Source organism: Tursiops truncatus, chromosome 13 (genome assembly GCF_011762595.2).
Source record: "Tursiops truncatus isolate mTurTru1 chromosome 13, mTurTru1.mat.Y, whole genome shotgun sequence".
Lineage (NCBI taxonomy): Eukaryota > Metazoa > Chordata > Mammalia > Artiodactyla > Delphinidae > Tursiops > Tursiops truncatus.
In genome coordinates this window covers 39761667-39778487 of record NC_047046.1, presented here as the reverse complement: position 1 = coordinate 39778487, position 16821 = coordinate 39761667, and the positions used below count along the sequence as shown (strand labels likewise).

General features: G+C 44.0%; 1 protein-coding gene across 4 annotated transcripts in view; it reads left to right on the top strand.

Annotated features, from left to right (window-relative positions):
- The window catches only part of NPC1 (NPC intracellular cholesterol transporter 1), a 47616-nt gene that overhangs the window by 11311 nt on the left and 19484 nt on the right, over positions 1-16821 (top strand). For 2 of the 4 annotated variants that reach the window (XM_019930516.2, XM_033837621.2), the window contains exons 3-9: positions 634-740; positions 2683-2858; positions 9112-9279; positions 9847-10096; positions 11856-11929; positions 12510-12880; positions 14315-14541. In XM_019930516.2, coding sequence (XP_019786075.1) covers positions 634-740; positions 2683-2858; positions 9112-9279; positions 9847-10096; positions 11856-11929; positions 12510-12880; positions 14315-14541 — 1373 coding nt within the window. The remainder of the gene's footprint in view (positions 1-633; positions 741-2682; positions 2859-9111; positions 9280-9846; positions 10097-11855; positions 11930-12509; positions 12881-14314; positions 14542-16821) is intronic. The other 2 variants (XM_019930517.3, XM_019930518.3) reach the window with 1 other exon arrangement.

Here is a 16821-nt window from a genome sequence, read left to right as displayed (position 1 = left end):
ACTCTTCTTGTTCCTAGATTTCAGGACTTGAGTGGACGAGGCTGCTAAGTGGCTGTGACTCCCTTGTCCTCTGTTCACTTTAGTGATTCCTCCGGTTTCCATCAAGAGCCTATGAACTTTGGCTGCTACCAGGAATCTGTTTCCTGTTGTCTCTTTCACCATCCCTGATACACAGGGATATTAGAAAAGAACTGGAAATATCCAGGTGGAAAGACTGGTCCTAGAGGCTGCAGTTGACACGATAGCGGGTCACCTGGACTTACTCCTTTCATCAGAATTATTAAAGGCATTTGACATTCCCTGGAGTGCTGATGGAAAGAGTAAATAGCATTCTGGTTAAACTTAACCAAATAACCTAAAAAGAGGTAAAATGATTGTCAAGGGAGGAAAGTGAGCTTCCCAATTAGGAAAAAAAAAATTAAAATGCCTCTACTGCCTCTACTTCTGTGAATCCTTAGTTATAAACAGTAAATATGATAGCCTTTTAAAAGAATTCTGCAAGCACTTTGCATATAGGTGTCTCACCCTTGTGTACCTAAAAAGGGCGATATGAATAAAATGGTCTTATATTTGAGGAATGCTTGTCCTTATTTAACTGTGCTCCTCTGATGTCCGTGCTTTCTCACTCAAAAGGAACTCTGTCCAGGGTTCTTCTTCGGCAATGTCAGTCTTTGCTGTGATGTTCAGCAGCTTCGGACACTGAAAGACAACCTGCAGCTGCCTCTGCAGTTTCTGTCCAGGTGGGTTGACCGCCAGGCATGCAGGAAAAATAGGTTTAAAAGTTAGCTCTTGTTTTAGGAATGCTATCTTATGACTTCTCACAAATAAACAGTAACTTCTGATAAAGTAATAATTATCAGACTCAGTTCTCTCTTTACATTCAGAGTTGCTACTTGGTTTTCCTCTGAGATGTCTTCATCCCAAAGGGGACCTGCACTGGGGTCTGGGTCCCTTCAGACTTGAGCCCCTTCGTGCTCTGGGGAGGAGAGGTGTTCCTGCCCATTTCTCTGACCTGAGACCCTGCTCCGTGCAGTCCTCTGCATTGCCTCCCTCCCCTGCTTTGTGCGTGGTTCTCTCTTCCTATGGTGACCCAGGCCTCATAGAGCCGGCCTTTGGTAACTGCTCAAAGCTTGTTTTGGCAGAGTCGGCTGGTTTTGTCAAAATTAGTTTGCCATCCAGTGTGTTCTGTGTGACCGGGGCAGTGAAAAGGGCTTCGTAATACATGTTCTCTAAGCTTACCCAGCAGTTCTCGAATGTGCAGAAGAATCAACTGGTGGTGGTCTTTAGATCAGCATGCTGAGCACCCTGATAAAGGCGGATGGGAAGGACATGTGCTTCTCTATGTAGGTGTCACTGCAGGTGACAGGGCACAAGTCGGTGTCCACTCGGAAACTTAGCTTCTTCTCAGATTTTCAATTGGCAATATAGAGTGAAAAACCATCTGTAAATTGTTCTCTAGGACAACAAACAATATAATAGATCAGAAAGTTGAGACTCTAATCAGACCAGCTTATCTTGTGGAAGGAAGCCTAGTTGATGTTGCTGTAGCCAGATTGGAGCTGTCAGTTAGCCAAAATATATTTATCTAGCACCTGCTCTACGTGAGGTATTATGGGCGTAAACATCAAAAGATAACCAAGTTTTCCCCGTGTTGTCAGAGGTAGCAAAGCTTTATTTATAATAGCAAACAGTGAGTTGCTAATATGGAATACTATGCAGCTGTCCAAACTGATGATTGTACAGATTAAATGGAGTAACATAGAAAGAGGTTTGTAATTTATGGAAAGTAGTAGAAAACTGTGCACCGCAAGAGCGAATTCTGTTTGAATGGTGTAATTGTCGTTCCTGTTTGTCACAGTAAAGCACGGAACTCCTGAAAGCAAGTCAGTGTGGGTGTCTGCTCCTTCACTAGACCAGAGGCTTTGAAGGCTGGGACCACAGCTTCCTTGTTCTGTGTCACGTGTGGTCGTCTGGATGGGTTCAGAATAGAGAGCAATCCTGATTGGTTTTGTTGCAAGAATGCAAGTCTGATGAAGCAATAGCTTTTACAGATAACGGCGAACTAAAGAGGAGAGAGAGGTCTTCTGCCACATAACTGGTCAACATTAGAAGCTTAAACTTTGAACCTGGAAGACAGCAGACAGTTGTGGTTCTTAAGAAAACCCAGGTGCTTCTGAAATGCATGCAGCCAGAGGACACCACTGCTGTTCTCTTTATCTTCTCATGTCACAGGGAAATCCTCTTGTGTTTAGAGAGAGCCTAGGATTATCTGGGGATCGGAAGAGAGCCCTTCAGTAGGTTTTAAGATGAAAACTAATGTGTAAATCTCATTTTTTCCCTTTTTTCTTCTCAATCAGAATTGTCACCATGATGCTTCTAAGTCCTTCTAACTTCAAGACAGAGAAAACATGTCTGAATTATAAAGTGCAGAATCAGAGAGCATTTGTCTCTTTTTGAAATTACATCTGGGCAGCACAAATGTAGTAATTAGGGCAGTTTCTAAAGAGGTGTCTTTATTTTAACATGAGGTTTTAGGTTTGGAATTGCTGGGTTTAATATGTCCTCGTGGTAATCCATTTGCCATTTTACAATAAATTTTAAACATTCTTTGTCTATTTTAAATCATCTTTTTGCTGGCCCTATTATCCGTGAAATCATAGAGCAGTTTATTTTTCCTTTTAGATGTCCATCCTGTTTTTATAACCTAATGAACCTGTTTTGTGAGCTGACATGTAGCCCTCGACAAAGTCAGTTTCTGAACGTTACAGCAGTGGAAGATTATGTTGATCCTGTTACAAACCAGACAAAAACAAACGTAAAAGAATTACAGTACTATGTTGGAGAGAGTTTTGCCAATGGTAAGTAAACTTTTAAATTATTCCTCTTTTATATTTGGTATCAGGACAGTGGATCAAATTGTCCCTTTTTGTTGTCCTGTCAACTCTGTGAAAATGACAGTTTTTAGTTCCATTGGCCTTGAAATGTGAGTTGTTGCTTTGCTTGTATCCTGGGACTTGAGCTACAACCTTTTATACAATCTCCTTAAAGTATTTGCTTTAACTCCTTCCTAAGTATAAGTTCCCACATGGAAATTTTTAGTATGTGCAAGCTTATTTCTGTACATTTTAGAAACCATTGGAACTTTGGTTCTAGTGGACATGAAAGGCATAACTTCATGAATTATTGCAAGACTGAGGAGATGGGGTGGAAGGTAGAACTAGTTGGCAGAGGAGAGATTTTTGACCTTGAAGAAACAGATCACGAGAAGAGAAAGTAAGCAGGTGTAACAAATAGGAGAAAGGGTACCCCAGCAACTAGAAATCATAGAACAATCTGAAAAAGACCATGTCATGTTTGTTGAAAATGACTGAAATGAAAGAATTCTATAAGAATAGGACACTAAAAAAAAAGAATGAACAGATTAGGAATAGAACTATAGGGCTTCCCTGGTGGCACAGTGGTTAAGATATATAACAGGCAGGCAGTGGTTAAGAATCTGCCTGCCAATGCAGGGGACACAGGTTCGAGACCTGGTCTGGGAAGATCCCTCATGCCATGGAGAAACTCAGCCCATGCACCACAACTACTGGGCCTGCGCTCTAGAGCTGTGCGCCACAACTACTGAGCCTGTGTGCCACAATTACTGAAGCCTGTGTGCCTAGAGCCTGTGCTCCGCAACAAGAGAAGCCATTGCAATGAGAAGCCCACGCACTGCAACGAAGAGTAGCCCCCACTCACCACAACTAGAGAAAAGCCCGTATGCTGCAACGATGACCCAATGCAGCCAAAAATTAAAAAAAAAAAAAAGGAATCGTCATTTAAGTAGATTAAAAGATTAGATGCAGCTGAATAAAGAATGTGCCCAAAAACAATAAATAAAATAAGAAAATAATTCATCAAAGTTGTTGACTATAAGAGCAACATATAAATTTAATTATAATGATCAGTTAAAAACGTAACAAAAAAACTTACTAGAGAAAAGATCCCATTCACAAAAGCAACAAAAAGTAGGGTACCTAGGAATAAATCTACCAAAAGACGTGACGTAAAAGACAGCCTGACAGGATGAAGAGAGATCATTCTGTGTAGAAACAGAACCATCCATGTGGACAGTTGATACCGGTGTGTTGTTACAAATCATTAAGGGAAAGAGTGGGCTAGTTGATAAATGGAGTGAGAAATTAATTATTCATCTAATTTTTATTTTTGATTAACAAAGTAAAAATCCTAATCTTGGAAATTTTTAGAAGCAAATATAGAATATCTTTATGACTTTAAGGTAAGAAAGGATTCTAGACAAGAGAGGAAAAGCAGACACCAGAAGTGAAAGGATTTATAAATACAGATAATTAGCATCTGTAGCAGTCAGTGAAATGCAGATTAAAACAGTGAGCTACCATTTCATGTATCAGATTGGCACAGATTTAAAAATTGGTCAACTCGAAATATTGGTGAGGATGTAGAGGCAGAGGAATGCTAATATACTACTCCACTGGTAACTGTAACTTGGTGTGAGTGTTTGAAAACCATTTGAAAAATAGTTTTGCAATACCTGGTAAACTTGAAGATAAATAAACCCTCACCGCAGAAATTCCACTTACAGGTGCCTACCTTAGAGAAACTCTTAATGCATGTAAGGAGGGAGAACCATATAAAAACGTTCATTGTAGCATTTCTGTGATCATGAAAAATTGGAGACATCAAGAGAATGAGAAGACAAGCACAGACAGGGAGAAAATATTTACAAAAGACATAATCTCATAAAGGACTGTTACCCAAAATATATGAAGAATTCTTAAAACTCAACAATAAGGAAGTGAACGACCTGATTGAAAAGTGGGCAAGAGACCTGAACAGACACCTTACCAAAGAAGATACATGAATAGCAGACACTAAGGGCTAATTAAGAGGAGAACAGATCAGTATACTGGAGCATAGTCATAGTCTGTTATGTTAAAATGGATGAATTAGGATTGTGTCAGTCACGTGAATGACACTTAAAAATACTGAAAGTAACAGAACATATGTAGTACGTTTATACTAAACAGTACTACATATTTATGGATACAATATATCATAAAAGTACACAAACGTGCCTGGGAAAAATAAACATCAAACTCAGGATTGTGATTACCTTGGGGAAGGGTGGATGCCCATAGGAAGGGATAGTGAGGGAGCTTCAGCTATATGTATAATGTGTTTTTGTTAATGTTGAGGCAAATGTTGTAAAATAGTAAGATTGGTAGAGGTGGGTGGCAAGTACATGAGAATCATATTCTGCATATTTTCCGTATCCTTGAAATATTTGATAAATTAAAACCTGAAAACCAAATGGTTAGCTGGAAGATATGAGGGAATTACTCAGAAAACAGCATAGAGATATAAAGTTCTGGAAATCATTAAAAGTGACATATGGGGGAAGAGAGCTGGGGAGAGACAGTAAGTAAAAGGATAATGGCTGGGGATTTTCCAAAATGGATGAGAGATGAATCTTCAGGCTTATGAAAAGAAAATGAATCCTCAAACCAGATAAATTAAGAAGAAATAGAATAGGGGCTTACCTGGCAGTCCAGTGGTTAAGAGTCCTTGTTTATACTGCAAGGGGTGTGGGTTTCATCCCTGGTCGCAGAACTAAGATCCCACATACTACATGGCGTGGCCAAAAAAAGAAAAGAGAGAATATATATATAAATCAGTTGTATTTCTATTCACTTGGAATGGACAATCTGAAAGTGAAATTTAAAAAAAAATTCCATTTACAGTAGTATCAAAAAGAATAAAATGGACTTCCCTGGTGGCGCAGTGGTTGAGAGTCCGCCTGCCGATGCAGGGGACATGGGTTCGTACCCCGGTCCAGGAGGATCCCACATGCCACGGAGCGGCTGGGCCCGTGAGCCATGGCCGCTAAGCCTGCGCGTCCGGAGCCTGTGCTCCGCAACGGGAGAGGCCACAACAGTGAGAGGCCTGCGTACCGCAAAAAAAAAAAAGAATAAAATACTTAGGAATAAATGTAACAAAAAAAGTGTGAAACATATTCTAAAAGCTAAAGAACATTATTAAAAGAAATTAAAGAGGATCTTTATAAATGGAAAGGCATCTTGTGTTCATGGATCAAAGACTTAATATTGTTATAAGATGGCAGTACTCCCCAAATTGATCTACAGAGCGAGTGCAATCCCTATCAGAATCCCAACTGACTTCTTTGTAGAAATGGACAGGCTGATTTTTAAATTCACGTGAAATTACAGGGGACCCAGAATAGCCAAAACGATCCTAAAAAAGAAGAACAAAATAGGAGGAATCACACTTCCCAGTTTCAAAATTTACTAAGCAACCAGTGGAAATCAAGATGGTATGGTACTGGTATAAGGGTAGGCATACAAAGAAATGAGACAGAATTGACAATAATCCCATACATCTATGGTCATCTGATTTTTGACAAGGGTGTCAAGACCATTCAATGGGGGAAAGAATAGTCTGCAACAAGTGGTCTTTGACAACTGGATAGCCACATGCAAAAGAACAAAGTTGTACCCTTACCTCACACCATATACAAAAATTAACTTAAAATGTTTGCAGCAACATGGATGGACGCATTATGCTAAGTGAAATAAGTCAGACAGACAAAATTAAATACTGTATGATCTCACTTATATACGTGGGATCTAAAAAATACAACAAACTAGTGAATATAACAAAAAAGAAGGAGACTCAGATATAGAGAACAAATGTGGTTACCAGTGGCGAGGGGGGGCAGCATATAAACCTGGGGGAGTGGGAGGTACAAAATATTGGGAATAAGATAGACTCAAAGATGTACTGTACAACATGAGGAATATAGCCAGTATTTTGCAGTAACTTTAAATGGAGTGTGACCTTTAAAAATTGCATTTAAAAACTTAAAATGGATCAAAGACCTAAATGTAAGAGCTAAAACTAGAAAACTCTTAGAAGAAAACATCAGGATTAAAAATTAAAAAAAAACAAAACATCAAGATAAATCTTCATGACCTCAGATTTGGCAATGAATTCTTAGATATGACAGCAAAAACATGAGCAAACAAAAGGAAGAAATAGATATCTTGGACTTCATCAAAATAAAAAACTTGGGCTTCCCTGGTGGCGCAGTGGTTGAGAGTCCGCCTGCCAATGCAGGGGACACGGGTTCGTGCCCCGGTCCGGGAGGATCCCACATGCCGTGGAGCGGCTGGGCCCGTGAGCCATGGCTGCTGAGCCTGCGCATCCGGAGCCTGTGCTCCGCAACAGGAGAGGCCACAACAGTGAGGGGCCCGCGTACCGCAAAAAAAATAAATAAATAAACAAAAAACTTGTGCTTCGAAGAACACCATCAAAAAGAGGCGAAAACAATATTTGCAAATCATGTATTTAATAAAGGATTTGTATCTAGAATATACAAAGACTTCTGAGAACTCAATAAGTAGATAACCCAATTTAAAAATGGGCAAACGATCTGAGTAAACATTTCTCCAATATGTTATACAAATGGTCGATAAGCTCATGAAAAGATGCTTGAGATCATTAGTCATAAAGGACATGCCAATCAAAACCACAATGAGGTACCGCTTCACACCCACTAGGGTGGCTAGAATCGAAAAGATAACAAATGTTGGCGGGGATGTAGAGAAATTAGAACCTTCATACACTCTGGTGGGGATGTAAAATGGTGCAGTAACTTTGGAAAACAGTCTGGCAGTTCCTGAAACAAACATAGAGTTACCATATGACCCAGCAGTTCCACTCACAAGAGAAATGAAAACATATGTTCATAATAGGTGGAAACAACGAAGATATCCATCAACTGATACATAGATAAACAAAATGTGGTACATCCATACGATGCAATATTATTTGACCATAAAAAGGAATGAAATATGGATCCATGCTGCAACATGGATGGACCTTGAAAACATCATGCTAAGTGGTAGAAGCCAGTCAAAAGACTATATATTATATGATTACATTTATATGCAATGTCCAAAATAGGCAAATCTATAGAGACAAAAGTAGATGAATTGTTGCTTAGGGCTTGAGGGGATGGGGAGATAGGGAGCATTAGTTAAAGATACCAGGTTTCTTTTTTTAAGGTGATGAAAGTGTTTTAAAATTGGCTGTGGTGGTGATTGCACATATCTATGAATATGCTGAAAGCCATTAGATTTTAACTTTAGATTGGCGAATTGTATGGTATGTGAATTATCTCAATAAAGCTATTTAAAAAAGGAATCCATACCTGAATATAGCTCATGAAAACTATAAAATTCCAAAGACAAATATCAGGTAGAGAAAAGATAGAAATCACTTCAAAGCAAGTAGAGAAAAGATAGAAATCACTTCAAAAGAATGACAAGTGGAGATTTTCTAACCAGCAATGATAGAGGCCTGAGGGCAATGGAATTATCATAGTTCTAAAGAAGCTACTATGGCTCTAGCTAAATTGTCTTTCAAGAGTGAGGATAAAACACAATGAATTTATAAGTATCTCCTTAAAGTTTGGGGGAAGAAGGTCCTGGGAAGTTTCTAACAAGCAGGGACTGGTAATTGAATATTAAGATAGGACCCATTACCACTGCTTCCTTATGTGCAACATGTCATTGACATTCTTATTTCGTGTGTTGTCTTTATGCATACTAAAATAAAACCCAAAAAGAGAGTGGTATTGGGGTCATTCACATGTGAAGTCTGTCCTGAAACCAATTTTTACCCTGGAAGTGCCGTCGTTCTCCAGCTGTAGAGTTTCCTGGAACCAGCTTTGCTGGCTGAAGAGACACTGAGGTCCTTAGCTTCTCCTTGCTCGGCCTTCAGTATGCTGTTGCATGCACTGGGGGTGATACTGGGATGACGTAAGCCTTTCCTGTCTTTGACTTTTAAGTTGCTTGGAATCTGGCCTGATGTTACTTGTAGGGTGACAAGCTGGTTTCAGAGGTGACCTCTGTTCCCGCCCTTAGTGTTTACTGTCCCGAGTCCCAGCCCGAGGCTCCTGCTTGCAGTGTGTCTGGATTTCCAAGGTCACACGTGAGAGGCCTCCGGTAAGATCTCATCTGGTGAATTAAAGCAGCTCGGCTTCAGTCTTTTCCCTTCCTCCCCTGCCAGCCATGTACAATGCCTGCAGGGACGTGGAGGCCCCCTCGAGTAACGAGAAAGCCCTGGGGCTGCTGTGCGGGAAGGAGGCCGAAGCCTGCAACGCCACCAACTGGATTGAGTACATGTTCAACAAGGACAACGGCCAGGCGCCTTTCACCATCACGCCCATCTTTTCAGGTGGGGATGAAGACCTCCACGTTTGGTGTATTGTACTTAGGACTTTTTTAAAGCCCAGGAACCTTAACCTGCAGTAGGAAGATAAATTCAGATCACTAGGTCCTAGAGTTTCCTCCAGCGAGAGAGGTAACTAGAGCATTTATCCTGCCCCTGGTTGGTTAGGGGCTGGGCATGGGAATGGAGATAGAAGAATTGCCTTCAGGTGTTGCTACAGAATTGAACGAATAAGCTGTTTATTAAAAAAAGTTTTGTCAAAAGCTCTGCCAGAGCATTAGACTAGCTCCTCCGTGGAGATAAAACTTGATTGGAGGTTTACCGTGGAATGTGGTGGACTTGGATCTCGGTGACAAACCCTATGCCCAGAGTTATTGAGGTTAACTTAAAATTTTACAGGACTAAGCAGCAAAACATAACTTGATCACCCAGAAACCTCCAGTCCTTTTTATTCTTCCATTTGTGTTACTCTCAGTGTGCTTATCATTGGGTTTAAATATAATTTAACACAAGCCTTGTAGTGTTTGCTTTTTTTGTAATGGAGATTCTCACTCAACACAATCCTTCCCACAGATCTTCCAGCCCATGAGATGGAACCCATGAACAATGCCACCAAGGGCTGTAACGAGTCCGTGGATGAGGTCACGGGGCCCTGCAGCTGCCAGGACTGCTCGATCGTCTGTGGGCCCAAGCCCCAGCCCCCCGCCCCTCCTGTTCCCTGGAGAATCCTGGGTCTGGACGCCATGTACGTCATCATGTGGAGCACCTACATGGCATTCCTGCTCGTGTTCTTTGGTGCATTCTTTGCCGTGTGGTGCTACAGGTAATCCGTTTTGTTTTTCCTCCAGGACAAGAAGAGCAAAATTACCCAAGTGGCACTTCTAGCTTTCGCTCGGTAGACTTTGGTTCATTAGAATAGGAAACGAATATCTGTATGAATAGCATGCCATGAATTGCTTATGCCCTGCAACTAGTCAATAGTCAAAAGCCTATTTAGCCGTTGAAACATTGGAAGTCAGTTTCATTGATTTATTCAAAATGGCATGTGATTTAAAGCAGCCCGTTCTTTAACACAGAGTCTCATGAGCCAAATCTGATTCAGATCCTTTCAGATGCGATACTGTATCCTCTTAGATACCTGCGTCTTGACTTAGGACAGCACGTTTTTTTTAACTTTTTATTCTGAAATAATTTTAGACTCACCAAAAGGGTACAAAAATAGTAGAGTTTATTTATATCCTCTACCGGCTTCCTCTAGTGTTACAACGCACATCACCCATGGAATATAATTTAATCAAAACCATGAAAATAACATTGGTATACTGTTGTTGGCTAAACCACAGTCTTTTTTCAAGTTTCACCAGTTTTTTCTCTAACACCCTTTTTCTGTTTCAGGATCCCATGTCACGTTCACTTTTTGTTTTATTCATCTCCTCCAATCTGTGACAGTTTCTCATCTTTCCTTTTCTCTTATGGCCTTGACACTTTTGATGAGTGCTGGTCAGTTATTTTGTAAAATGTGCCCCAGTTTGGCTTTATCTGATATTTTCTTGTGATTAGGTTGAGGTTAGGTGTTTTTGACAATATCACAGAAGTGACGTGTCTTTCTCAATGTATCATATCAAGGGCTTATGATGTCAGTATGTCTCATCACTGGTGAGGTTAGCCTCGATCGTTAAGAAGGTGTCTGCTGGGTTTCTCTACTACAGTAATGGTGAAGTTACTATTTCTCCCTTTGGAGTTGATAAATATCTTAGAGGAGGTATGTTGAGACTATGTTAATACCTTGTTTCTCCTCAAACTGTCGCCCACTGATTTTAGCATCCATCCGTGGATCTTGTCTTCAGCACTTATTTCCTGTGGTGTTTGCCTGCTGGTGCCTTTGTATTTCCCTCGTTCCTTCTCCATTTACTAACTGGGCTTACTCTGTACAGAGTTATCCTTTCTCCTCTACTTATTTATTTATTCGGTTACGTTTACATCGTGGACTTTTAAAAAAAATTCTGTGGTCTCTGTTCAGTATCATCATTTATCTTATTGCTCAAATTTTCCCAGTTTCAACCACTGGGAGCATCTTCTGGTGGCTCCTATGCTTTTTTAAGCATGCCCCACCCCACCCCCAATTCTCAAGCTTGTTCTTATTTTCTGGAATCACAAGATGTTCTCTTATTTTCCCTGCTCCAGCCCTAGAAGCATCCTCTTCTGCAAGGAGTCCTGGTTCCTTTCATTGGAGAGTGGTGTTTAGAAACCAAGATCTAGGCACTAGATGTGCTCATTGCTCCTGCAATATAGTGTTTACTGTGTTTTTAAAGAACCTAAAACTTTTAAATGTAAATGAGGGCTACAAGGTGAAATTATCCTTTATTAATTTTTTTTTAATACCCTCATAAATTCTCCCCTGAGACTGATGAGCAGAGAGACCCAGAGCAAGAGAACTTAAGGGAAGGCAGGCACCAATTAGGGAGGAAGCAAACAGGATGAGGAAGTGAGCTTTCAATGGGAAAGCTCGTGTGGGAATGTCAGAAGAACAGCCTCACTGTGCCGAGGTCCACGAACACGACTTGCATGCTTTTATTTTCCAGAAAACGGTATTTTGTCTCCGAGTACACCCCCATTGATGGCAATATTGCTTTCTCTGTAAATGCCAGTGACAAAGGTAGGCACGTTGGTACTTAACTAAAAGGGTTGGGACCATTTTGGCACGAGAGTGTTCATTTCCTCAACAAACGTTTATATGCCTGTTCCAGGAGAGGCCCTGAGCTCGTGCCGAGGACATGGCTGTGATGGAGACAGGGTCCTTGCCTTTGTGGCACTAACAACCTGGTCAGGGTGGCAGATCAGAACCACGCAGTTAATAATAGCAGTAGAGTGATCCTGGCCTGGGATGAGAGCTGTGGAGGCGCCAGCGTGGCGGGCTGAGAGCCGGGGTAGCAGGAAAGGTTGGAGGGAACTGCTCTGGACAGAGTGCTGAGAGCACTTTGCTTTTCCGAGGCTTGTGTGTGAGCACCGTTCCTCTAGGGGTGGGGATAGGTGTGGGCAGGTGAGCAGGGCCGCTTCCAGAGCAGACAAGTAGCTGGTGGGGGGCGGGCAGGGGATCGTCCTGTGCACGTCCCGGTGTGTCCTGTGTGGGCGCTAGTCCCGTTATGGGCAGTGGTAACTGATGCTCTCCCCGTTCCGACTTTCAGGAATGACTTGGCTCTTAACCTCCACCCTCTCTTCCTATCCCGCTCTTCCAGGGGGGCCGTCCTGCTGTGACTCTCTGGGTGCCGCCTTCGAAGCCCGTCTACAGCGACTCTTCACACGGTGGGGCTTGTTCTGCGTCCAACACCCTGGCTGCATCGTTTTCTTCTCCGTGGCCTTCATCGCCGCCTGTTCTTCGGGCCTGGTGTTTGTGCAGGTCACGACAGACCCGGTGGACCTCTGGTCTGCGCCCGGCAGCCAGGCACGCCGGGAGAAGGAGTACTTCGACACACACTTCGGACCTTTCTTCCGCACCGAGCAGCTCATCATCCAAGCCCCCCTCACCCAGCCGCACATGTACCATCCCTACCCCTCTGGAGCCGACGTGCCCTTTGGGCCTCCACTTGCCGTAGACATCTTGCACCAGGTAATCTGCTCTTTGCAGAAATCAATTCCGGGGGACGCGGCACTTTGTCAGCTTTTGACCAGTTTACTTGATGTGGGTTTGGGGCTGAGTGTGGTGGTTTATCTTGTGAACCTTAATGATAAAGGTAAAGGCGCTTTTCACTTACTTTTCAAAAAAGTGATAGCTGTTGAATTTAATGAAAAATTTACTGTAGACCACTTTGGTATTTCTTTCATACAGATGGTCTTGCTTGAAATTGAGATGAGCATTTCTCTTTTGAAACAGAATGTATTTATAATTCACCTAGGAACTTATGGATTTTTTTCCCGTGATAATTAAAAAGTAATACACCAGGACCCAAAGGGATAAAGCCTCTTACGCTGTCCTGGGGACCTAGGAAGGAGCTGCTGGATCACTGCTGATCCGCCTGCAGGAATGAACTTAGTGTTGCCTGAATGTGGGCTCCCTGCCTGCATTTGGTGGGAGGTGCATTTGGAACAAGATCCATCCCGTGCTCTTACAAAGGCTTTTAAACCTGCCCGTTCTCCCTTATCACACTTATCTGTAACTAAACTGCATCCACTTATTTTTTAATGAACAGTTGCACAGTTGCATGGTTTTTCCTTTAAACATTGCTGTTGCCCTACAGAAAGTCTTGATGGCTTGAAAAAACATCAAAATATGCTCAAGACTTTAGTAGGATCTTTTTTCCACCCAATGACTGTCTGTTGCTTTTTCCTAGCTTGTTGCAAAAGGTGCAAATGTTGTCATTTACCTCCTGGAATATATTCTCTATTAGAAAGTACGAGAATATACATAAATAACCATAGTATGGAGGAAGGTGGTATTTGTTGGTGAGGGGAGGGAGTGTCAGGAAGATCAGGCAGATGACCCCAGGCTGCCCTCTGTGGCCTCGTGGGTCCCTGTGGAGAAGGGTGGGAGGGCAGATGTTCGTGTGTCCTGCGCTGGGATCTGACCTGTCGTGGTGCCCCCTCCTCTCTCTGGGTGCCTGTAGGTGGGGTCTCCATCCCAGTTTGCTGTTCCTCAGCAAAAATATGTTTGTTTTCTTTTTAAGATTTTTTTTTTGACGTGGACCATTTTTAAAGTCTTTATTGAATTTGTTACAGTATTGCTTCTGTTTTATGTTTTGGTTTTTTGACTGCGAGGCATGTGGGATCTTAGCTCCCCAACCAGGGATTGAACCCTCACCCCCTGCATTGGAAGGTGAAGTCTTATCCACTGGACTGCCAGGGAAGTCACCAAAAATATGTTTTAAAAAAAAAAAAATTTTTATTTTTTTTTTAACCGTCATGTGTCTCAGCCTTCCCTGTCTCAGGAAGGATTTTCGCCAAATCCTCTTTACCTTCTGACTCCTCCAGGCGATAACGGTTAGTCAGCCTCTGAGGGAAAACTGATACATTTCTGGGTTTGTTTATTTTAAAAATCATCCTTCAGGTTCTTGACTTACAAACAGCCATCGAGAACATTACTGCATCTTACAACAATGAGACTGTGACACTCCAGGACATCTGCTTGGCCCCCCTCTCACCGTATAACAAGCACTGCACCATCATGAGCGTGTTAAATTACTTCCAGAACAGCCATTCCGTGCTGGACCACAAAGTAGGAGACTACTTCTTTGTGTACGCGGATTACCACACACACTTCCTGTACTGCGTTCGGTAAGTGGCGGGGACAGTCCTTCCTTCATTCCTCCAACACTGGAGCCCCTGCTGTGGCCACACGCCGTTGAAGGTACTGGAGCCCCAGCAGGGATAAACAGCGGGATCCTCCCGGCAAAGCCTTCCTTCTAATGAAGGGAGGCAGAGGGTGAACAGTAGCCGCTGGCCCTGACGCCGGGTTGAGACGGTGCCAGGTCGAGGCGATGCAATGGGGAAAGGAAGCTGGGCGAGGGCAGGGAGTGCAGAGGGCATGCCGCTCTCGGTGCAGCGGAGACCTGGTCAGCAGAAGGGAAGACGGAGGCCTGGGAGAGTTGGGGTGGGGGGGTGGGGGGAGTGTTCCGTGTAGACGGGCAGCAGGTGCAAAGGCCCTGGGGCGAGGCATTCGTGGTGTGTCATTGAGGAACGGCAGGTGCCGCTCAGCCCCTGACTCCCGCCTGGATTGATAACACATAGTTGCACCGCCCCAGGCATTCCTGAGCTGGTTAAATAGTGCAAAAATAGAAGCCTGTCGTGCTTTTTCTTGTCTTTCAAGTATAAGTTTATTCCATGATACTGAGTTTCTAAAATGTGCAGCATCCCCTCGAGGAGGGGGGGCTGGAGTAGAGGCAGTTAGGCCGGAGGGCACTGAGCTGCTTCGCCTCGGAGGCTCGACTGGCTGGGCAGGGTGCGTGTATGGCTTGAATGAGACACAGAGGAGCCGTGCTTGGTGACCTGTGAGGTGATCTTTAGGCCTGTCCCGCGGCAGGAGGAGCGGCTTGCGGCTTGCGTCTGCCGTCTCTGGATGCCATCCATGTACCTTGGCCTGATCTGGCCCAGAGACAGTTGTTCAGCCAATCAGACCACCACTGTGGCTGTTTCTTTTTTATTTTTTTGCGGTATGCGGGCCTCTCACCGCTGTGGCCTCTCCCGTTGCGGAGCACAGGCTCCGGACGCGCAGGCTCAGCGGCCATGGCTCACGGGCCCAGCGCTCCGCGGCACGTGGGATCTTCCCGGACCGGGGCATGAACCCGTGTCCCCTGCATCAGCAGGCGGACTCTCAACCACTGCGCCACCACGGAAGCCCTGGCTGTTTCTTCATTATGGAAGCAGAGAAATTATTCCTTGTCACCTGTGAACGTGCTGCTCAGTTAACCACATCTTGACAGCTCTAGCTTCTGGCCTGGTTTGGTGACCTTAGGTTCCGTCTCTTTTTGTTGCTGTAATATGACTGACTCTAGATGGTTGGGCTGTGTTTACTCTCTTCAGGATGTCACATCTATAAACACAAGCCCGTGAAACAATAAGTGTAGCCCGTGTACCCGAAGCAGTGTTCTCCGAAGGACAGGTGGTACAGGGTGGCCACTGGCAATTGGAAAGAAAGGTTCAGTATTATTTAACTTTAATATTTAAAGAAAAAAGTTATTTTCTCTCTGTTTGTTTTACAAAATAAAATATCAACAGAATTTTGGCCACAGGGGAGACACATGAGATGGGTGTTTTGCCTGAGGGGAGCGTGGTTCACACAGGTGTGGAAACACCACCGTGAGCACCTCCTCTCCTGCGCGGCAGAGGTGTGTGTTGTCTGTGGTTCCGCTTGTGCGTCCCCAGCTCTCAACTCCCTCCTCACCCTCCACCTTTCCCTGGGCTGTTCCGCCTGGGGGCACGCAGGCCCTGCAGGAGCCCGGCTAGCCCAGAACCAAGCACAGACCTCCTGCTTCCCCCGATCACGTGATGGCATCAACGCCTACCGCTTACGGGCTGCCTGGACTCTTCCTCACGTAGCTCGTATGGGTTTTAACCTCAGCATGAGCCCTCAAGCCCGCAGTGTGGCAGCAGAGCCCCACATGTATGGGTTGACAGGGCTCAGCTTCTATGCAGCCCTGCAGCCCTGCCGTTTGCCCCCAGCAGTGACCTGATCCCAGGACCTGAGCCCGTCCCTTGTCCCTCGGCGCTGAAGAGCGGTGGTTCACATTATATACGAGGACCTTCACTTGTGCCCAGCGTCCGCCTGACTTCTGTGCTGAAATGCTGGTTCCCTGTCACCGGTTGTCTGTCTCTCCTGCACTGCTGGCGTCCCTGGCCTGGTCTCCCTGCTTCTTTCTTTCCTACTTCCAGACCTCCTTCCGCTTTGCCACCCGAGTTATCTTTGTCAAACAGCTCATGACCTCCCTTTTCCCCAAATCTGATCGTTCCCTAGTGTCTACAGGATAAAAATCCAAACTGCTTAGCATGGCGCCTACCCCTTTTTCCCACTGCTTCCCTCTTCCTTCCTAGCCCCACCCCCTGCCTGGGAGGCCCCCC